Genomic DNA, 8,613 nt, shown 5'->3' with positions numbered 1-8,613 from the left:
GAAGCTGGAAAAGGCTGATTTGTAATGGAATATCTACATAGGCGTACAGAGGCCCATTATCAGCAACCATCACTCCTGTGTTCCAATGGCACGTTGTGTTAGCTAATCCAAGTTTATTGTTTTAAAAGGCTAATTGAACATTAGAAAACCTTTTTGCAATAATGGTAGCACAGCTGAAAACTGTTGTTCTGATTAAAGAAGCAATAAAACTGGCCTTCTTTAGACTAGTTGAGTATCTGGAGCATCAGCATTTGTGGGTTTGATTACAGGCTCAAAATGGCCAGAAACAAAGAAACAAACTCGTCAGTCTATTCTTGTTCTGAGAAATGAAGACTATTCCATGTGAGAAATTTCCAACAAACTGAAGATCTGGTACAACGCGGTGTACTACTTCCTTTACAGAACAGCGCAAACTGGCTCTAACTAGAAAAGAAAGAGGAGTGGGAGGCCCTGGTGCACAACTGAGCAAGTGGACAAGTACATTAGAGTGTTTAGTTTGAGAAACAGACACCTCACATGTCCTCAACTGGCAACTTCATTAAATCATACCTGCAACCAGGATGCTGGCCTTCTAGGCAGAGTTCATTGTCTGTGTTATTTTGACCATCTTAATCTTTTCTTTTTATTGGCCAGTCTGAGATATGTATTTTTCTTTGCAACTCTGGCTAGAAGGCCACCATCCTGAGATTGATGTTTTGCGGGTACTATTTAATGAAGCTGAGTTTTTTTTTTTAAACAAGGACATATGAGATGTACATATGAGATGAGTAATGCAAGATATGTAAACATTATTAAAGTGACTAGTGATCCAGTGATCTGTGTGTGTAATATACCCAGGTGTGTGTGTGTGTGTGTGTGTGTGTGTGAGATAATACTCACGCTGGCTGTGTGTGCGTAGTGACAGGTCCAGTAGTATCTGAGACTGAGAACCCCCGAGAGAGCGCCCCCTTCGGGCCACAGAACCTCCTACAAGACAATAAACACACATCATCTCCATACATATACACACACACACACATACAGTCATTATACACAGAAACATCTGGAGAGCCTACTGCAAGACAAAAAAATAGCAACACTGTAAGTCTGAAATATACAAATTGGCCAAGGCTGCTAGCTTGAATGGTGAATCGCTACACACACAATCCTTCTGGAAAGACCAAGGTAAAATAGGGCATTTACAATCCGTCTCATTTAGGTTTCATTCATGTATCTAACTGTAACTGCTAAACTGAGGTAAGCTGTATAAGTGAGATCAGGGAGAGTCCTTTGTTTTAGGAGCCTGACTGGTAACCTGCCTGTCAGGTTGGGTGTGTGGCTATCTTCGTTCTCGAAAGGGAGTATCATTTAAATCCTTTTCACCTCCTGGTTGAACTGTAAAAAGCAAGGCTCCATAGCTCAGTGGTTAGAGCACTGGTCTCGTAAACCAGGGGTCGCGAGTTCAAATCCCGCTGGGGCCTTCAAATGATAACAATTTTTGTCAACACTACACCTGTACCACCAAACAATGCATGGTGAAAGGAATGAAGTAACGACTTGGAAATATCAACCTGAAAGAAGAGTGAAACTGAACAAAAGAAATAGGAAAAACACCAACATTCTGCGATACCTCTGTACACACACACAGGTGAATGTGGTTGACGGGTTTGTATGTCTGACAGAGACAATGGGTTCCGTGAATGTGTGTGTGTGTGTGTGTGTTCAGCAGACAGCTCTACGCAGTCATCTGACATTCCCCCTGACAGCTCTGAACTTTTCACAGCAGCAGCCGACAGGACTGTCAGTGTGTGTATGTGTGAAAGGGGGCGGGCTACCACGTCAGGCCAGAAAAGGTAGGGGGTCTATCTGGCTGTATCGGTGTGTATGTTTGTGTGTGTGTGACGATGTGTATGTCTGTGTGTTGGCACTAGTAGGTTTCTGCCCAGTCTCCCATCATCACCTGGTCATGTGTGCTGAAGGTCAGGTATGTCTACGGGCCGCACTCATACCAGAAGTGATTACAACACACAACGCACACACATCTCTATATGATTATACAACTATGTGTGATTGCATGTGTATATTAACATGATAAGGTAAATAGTTACTGCTAACTCTCTGCATTGATGCTACTCTAATTCTGTTTGAACATAACATCACATTCCAAAACAAACAGCGTCATACCATCACCTCAGGAAACAAATATTTTCCTTCATCGAGAAACTGTACATGTCTTAGATGGAGGCCTGCTAATATCTTCAGTGGACTATACACCTCCCTATACTAATTCTATACAGATATTAATATCTTCAGTGGACTATACACCTCCCTATACTAATTCTATACAGATATTAATATCTTCAGTGGACTATACACCTCCCTATACCAATTCTATACAGATATTAATATATTCAGTGGACTATACACCTCCCTATACTAATTCTATACAGATATTAATATATTCAGTGGACTATACACCTCCCTATACTAATTCTATACAGATATTAATATCTTCAGTGGACTATACACCTCCCTATACCAATTCTATACAGATATTAATATCTTCAGTGGACTATACACCTCCCTATACCAATTCTATACAGATATTAATATATTCAGTGGACTATACACCTCCCTATACTAATTCTATACAGATATTAATATATTCAGTGGACTATACACCTCCCTATACCAATTCTATACAGATATTAATATCTTCAGTGGACTATACACCTCCCTATACAGATATTAATATATTCAGTGGACTATACACCTCCCTATACCAATTCTATACAGATATTAATATATTCAGTGGACTATACACCTCCCTATATCAATTCTATACAGATATTAATATATTCAGTGGACTATACACCTCCCTATACTAATTCCATACAGATATGAATATATTCAGTGGACTATACACCTCCCTATACCAATTCCATACAGATATTAATATCTTCAGTGGACTATACACCTCCCTATACTAATTCCATACAGATATTAATATATTCAGTGGACTATACACCTCCCTATACTAATTCCATACAGGTATGTTGGAGTTTGAAGTTGCAGCTCGGCAGTAATGCACCCATTCACAGTAGGCGACTAGGCGCTGTTAAGAATTGGTTAATTTCTAAATGTTAACAGTTCAGAGTTGAAACAAATGAAAGACAGAATCAAACATTCTGGACAGAACGCCAGGCTTTACCATAGATGCTTTGCAGCACTGAGCTCTTGGCTACTGTCTTGGTGGTTGGAACTCTGGCCTCAGGTTTGGTCCTAATAGGGGTGTGACCAGGGAAAGCCGGCCTATCCCAGAGCAGCTGGATCAGGAGGGAGGCGACCTCAGGTGGCTCCACTCTTTTCCCAGCACCAAAAGCCTCCCTCAATCTGCCTCGCACATGGAACCTACACACAAACACACCCAGAACACGGTACATTATAGAGGCCTTCATTTGTCCAACCTATTCGGTTCGTATATTAAACAGCACATGACATTTGGACATTATTCAATTCACTGAAAAATGTTACAGGCATCCCTGGAAAAGCTGGTTTAAGAAGGGTGAGAAATAATAATTAGTCCAACCTTAGGGGTTCCACAAGGCTCAATTCTGGGTCCGCTACTCTTCAGCATCAATACATAACACTTCCTCTAGGGGAACTGAACCCGGCCATGGCATACTTTAAGAGCTTAGTAGAAAAAGCGCATTACTTGTATACTACAATTAAATCAGTACACGCATCCACACATCTACTGGCGGCTGGGAAAAGAGGGCTTTCCGATGTGGAGTAGTAGATCCTGAATGAGAGGCTGCTGGTAGCTATTAGAATGGCACGCCTGAACTTTTAGCCTCTCGTTAAAACACTGAGAGGGCTCCAGATTATACCCCCTGTCTCCCCCACCTCCCCCCTCTCTCCCCCGTCATGGAGGTGTTGATGGTAGGAGGGCAGGCAGCCAGACCACAGAGAGCGTGAGGGGGAGACGCTGTGTGTAAGTTGGTGTGTGTGTGTGTGGAGGGAAGACACATGTGGGCACCACATGGCACTGCCACACTCTCTTGGTAAGAGAGAACGCTACTGTGGAGCACAGTATACCCCTCCCCCTTTCAACCATACACACACTTCCTCCAGGCTGTTTGGGAAGCCATCTCAGAGCCAACCTTGGTATTGGGCCAGAGAGAAACTACCTGAGCACCTCTGCTTTGGTAAAGGGGCCACAGGCTCTATTCCATGGCAGTACTCCCAGTACTGACTCAGCTTGGAGAGGGAATGGGAAGAATGAAAAGCAGACCATCCCTGGTCGGGCTTCAACCTTACCTCCTCCAGGCTCGTTGGATAGTGCAGGCAGCCTGGTCTCTGTCCCCCTCCCTGGGCTTGCTGCTGGGGCGGTGTGACTGTGTGGAGGCTTTAGTGTGGTTCTTGCTGGAGGAGGTGGTATGGTCTGTGGCAGGGCGTGTTCTGTGTCTGGGGTTGTGTGTGTTGGTGTGTGTGTCTCTCTTGCTTCTAGGGGTGCGTTCCCTGGTGCTGGGGGCTTCTTGATCCATGGTGAGGCGAGTAGACGTGTCTGTGTTGGATGGAGTGTGTATGTGGGAAGGAGTGTGTGTTTTGGAAGGAGTGTGTGTGTTGGAGGGAGTGTGTGTCTTGGAAGGAGTGTGTGTGTTGGAGGTAGTGTGTGTTTTGGAAGGAGTGTGTGTGTTGGAGGGAGTGTGTGTGTTGGAAGGAGTGTGTGTGTTTGCAGATGTGAGTCTCTTGGTCCTGGGTGTGGTGGGGGGTCTGTGTTTTGGGCTGGGGGGTCGGCTACAGCCTGCAGGAGAGAGACGCTCCCTGACCCTATACCCCTGGGCAGGAGGCATGGTGTCAGAGGTCACTGAGGGGTGAGGGGTCACCACGGGGTCAGGGCCTTTGGCTGGCTGTGCCTCCTTCCCTCTCCTGGAGGGTCTGCTTCTATGTGCTGAGAAAGAGAGGGAAGTAAGAGACTGAGAGAGTGTGTGCATATGTGTGTGTGTATATATGTGTGTGTGTATATGTGTGTGTGTATATGTGTGTGTGTATATGTGTGTTAGGTTTGGGTGGTTTACCGTATATATACCTTAGTCCAGGGTTTTGGAAAAAGCCACGGGATGGTTTTTCAGTACCGTCAATACTGTTTAAACTACTTCTTTTTTTAATACATTTGAATATTTCTAGCTACTTTTTAAGTAAATATCTGCAGTCAAATTGTGAAATATGGTAGGAGATAATGAAGATGGCGTTCATAATTTCACCTGTTTTTCATTGAGCGGATCTGATTAAGCCGAGCCGCAGGGCACCGGTCTATGACCCGTGAGGAGAACGAGCAAAAGCAGTGAGGCAGGAGCCCCTTCTCAAACGGAACAGTAATGAGTAGGATTCACATGCAAAAGTGAATGCTTTTGATCAAAATGGCTTTATCTGCCTTCCCAATGAAAACTAGTTTGGCGTCACCTTAATTGGGGCTCATAGTAATATCTGGAACAGAATGAATGGAATGGAATCAAACTCATCAAACACATGTTTGATAACATTCCATTAACTCCATTTCAGCCATTATTATGAGTCGTCCTCCCCTCAGCAGCCTCCTGTGTGTGTGTATGTCCGTACCTCTATGTTTCCGTGTCTCCTCTTTGCTATTGGTCTGTTCTGCTTTGGAGGCTGTATTAGCCCCGCCCCCTGCCTCTCTCTCATACACTGACAGTTCCTTCATAGTCTCAGCCAATGACTGCTGCTCCTGTTCAGCACGGGCCAATAACATCCTCTGTTTCTCTGTTCTGGCCAATGAGATTTGCTGCTCCGCCTCCCGTCTCCGCTGCTCCTCCTCGCGTTTCCTGAGTGACATCATGACACACCTTACACACGTCTCACACACATACACCCTAACCCTAGTTACGACCTTATCTCAAAGCCTTATCTAAACCCTACCGCTGGACCAGCCCTGACCAACATCACAAACTAGTCCTGACGTTACAAAGAACAACAGGAGAATCCTTTCAGTAATCCAAGCCTAATAGGAGTTCCAAGCACACAGAGACCATTACAGGCTGTTTATTATAAACAGTGTAGAATTATAAGAGAGGGATGTGTGAGTGAGAGAGAGAGAGAGAGAGAGAGCAAGAGACAGGGAGAAGATGTATGTGTGTGCAGGGATGACAGGTGGAAAGATGGATATGGAGAGAGTGTGACTGTTTCTATATGGGTTGGGGGAATAAGACAGGGAGAGATGGAAAGAAAGGGAGAGGAGAGAGAGAGAAAATAGATAGAAAGAGAATGTGTGTGTGTGTGTGTGTGTGTGTGTGTGTGTATGGTACTTGGCTGCGTCCTTGCGTAGCTGTTCGTGTCTCATCAGTAGTTGTTTCCTCTCGGTGAAGGCCTTGCGGACGGTGTATCCTTTATACAGGGCCTGGATGGAAGCAGCAGCGATGTCCTGGATGGCCGCTATAGACAGAGCTCCATGCTCCAACATGTACTGAGTCACCTCACTGTGTTCCCCTAGGAGGGTGTAGTCCAGGGGGGTGTACCTACACACACACACACACACACACGCACACGCATGCTTCCTGTTCTTAATTTTTTTGCATCTGTACACCAGCTTCAAACAGCTGAAAATACAACATTATTGGTTATGGAAGATATATTTCACAGTAGTTTAGATGGTACAATGATTCTCTACGCTATACTTGCTTGTTTTGTCACATAAACTGATATTAGAATTGGAATTTTAGTAACCAGGAAATGGCGGAGTGATTTCTGCATAGTGCATCTTTAACCTAATGAACTTGCTTTGTGAAAAACAACACACACAGAACAGATTCACAAAATACATTCGGAAAATTACAACACATCATTTTACATTGATATTTTAGTCATTTAGCAGACGCTCTTATGCAGAGCGACTTACATTAGTGCATTCATCTTAACGTAGCTAGGTGAGACAGTTCCTTCAATCGTAGCTAGTACATTTTCCCTCAATAAAGTACAGGTAACTGCCAAAATAAAGGAAACACTTGAGGAAATGAGGGATACAAAGTATATTGAAAACAGGTGCTTCCACACAGGTGTGGTTCCTGAGTTAATTAGGCAATTAACATCCCATCGTGTTTAGGGTCAAGTATAAAAATGCTGTGCAGGACATTATTTTGGCTACCATGTCTATGCCTCCATAGGATGACAATGCCCCCATCCACAGGGCACGGTTGGTTACTGAATGGTTTGAGGAGTATGAAAAGATGTAAACCACATGTCATGTCCGTCTCAGTCACCAGATCTCAACCCAGTTGATTCTGGAACGGTGAATGAGACAGCGTTTTCCACCACCATCAACAAAACACCAAATGATGGAATTTCAGGTGGAAGAAGGATGTCGCATCCCTACAAGAGTTTCAGACACTTAGAATCTATGCCAAGGTGCATTGAAGCTGTTCTGGCTCGTGGTGCCAATGCCCTATTAAGACACTATGTTGGGGTTTCCTTTATCTTGCCAGTTACCTGTAGTTATCAGTCAGTGCCAGTAGGAAAATACAAGTAAAAATATAATTTAGTAGGCCACTAGGTAGAGAGACAGCACAAAAACTAAATTGCCTTAGCTAGACAATACCAACAGCTACTTGTTGAATCTAAATCGATACTTGCTACTGTTGTAGGAGCTGATGTCCTTCCAAACTATAGACAAGGCACTTCCTCAACATGCACCTCCTCCTCACCTCTCCTCGTTGTGTTCCATGTGGTTGGGGAAGGCATTAGAGTTCAGCAGCAGCTTCACAGCATCCAGATAGCCATTGTTACACGACCAGTGGAGAGCTGTCCTGCCCTGCAGACACACACGGTAGGACATGACCAGTGGAGAGCTGTCCTGCCCTGCATACGCACACAGTAGGACAGGACCAGTGGAGAGCTGTCCTGCCCTGCAGACACACACGGTAGGACAGGACCAGTGGAGAGCTGTCCTGCCCTGCAGACACACACGGTAGGACAGGACCAGTGGAGAGCTGTCCTGCCCTGCAGACACACACAGTAGGACAGGACCAGTGGAGAGCACTTCGTGTCTGTGTGTGTGTGTGTGTGTACCTGCTGAGGTCTATGAGTTCCTGTGTGTGTGTGTGTGTGTGTGTGTGTGTGTGTGTGTGTGTGTGTGTGTGTGTGTGTGTGTGTGTGTGTGTGTGTGTGTGTGTACCTCTTTGTCCTGTATATTAGGGTCGGCGTTGTTCTCCATGAGTAGTACAGCCATACAGGTGATGTACCCTCCATAAGCAGCACACTGGAGAGGAGTCCTGCCTGCCTGGTCCTGGACATTAGGACTGATCCCATTCTCCATCAGCAACTACCATGACCATCACACTGAGATTACAGTACCAGCCAACCGGCTCAATGACCTGAACAACACATCCTTAACACAGTCTATAAGGAAAGGAAATGAGGACAAATGAAGAAGTGTTCAGGGATAATAAAAGTGTATAAAGGTGAAAAGACAGACCTGGCAGACTTCAGCGTTCCCCCCCAGAGCCGCCCAGTGCAGAGCAGTGTGTCCATCTAGATCCACCAGGTGGACACGAGCAGAGCCTACACAATGAAAATCCATGAGGCATTCTTCACCATAGTAAGCCCACCCAAATCCTGCAT

At 44.9% G+C, this 8,613-nt stretch overlaps 1 protein-coding gene and 1 non-coding gene across 2 annotated transcripts in view; one reads left to right on the top strand and one right to left on the bottom strand.

Moving 5' to 3' along the window:
- LOC139420365 (inversin-like) overlaps positions 1-8,613 on the bottom strand; it is a 32,062-nt gene that overhangs the window by 1,849 nt on the left and 21,600 nt on the right. Inside the window, exons 11-18 of the mRNA XM_071170392.1 lie at positions 8,468-8,553; positions 8,168-8,314; positions 7,698-7,804; positions 6,306-6,515; positions 5,602-5,825; positions 4,300-4,933; positions 3,191-3,390; positions 880-966 (exon numbers count right to left, since the gene is read on the bottom strand). Coding sequence (XP_071026493.1) covers positions 880-966; positions 3,191-3,390; positions 4,300-4,933; positions 5,602-5,825; positions 6,306-6,515; positions 7,698-7,804; positions 8,168-8,314; positions 8,468-8,553 — 1,695 coding nt within the window. The remainder of the gene's footprint in view (positions 1-879; positions 967-3,190; positions 3,391-4,299; positions 4,934-5,601; positions 5,826-6,305; positions 6,516-7,697; positions 7,805-8,167; positions 8,315-8,467; positions 8,554-8,613) is intronic.
- trnat-cgu (transfer RNA threonine (anticodon CGU)) lies at positions 1,388-1,460 on the top strand. Its single transcript has one exon. It is a non-coding gene; the product is annotated as a tRNA-Thr (tRNA).

The sequence above is a fragment of the Oncorhynchus clarkii genome, chromosome 2 (genome assembly GCF_045791955.1).
Source record: "Oncorhynchus clarkii lewisi isolate Uvic-CL-2024 chromosome 2, UVic_Ocla_1.0, whole genome shotgun sequence".
NCBI lineage: Eukaryota > Metazoa > Chordata > Actinopteri > Salmoniformes > Salmonidae > Oncorhynchus > Oncorhynchus clarkii.
The sequence above is the reverse complement of the archived record's forward strand: the minus strand, read 5'-3'. Positions and strand labels throughout refer to the sequence as shown.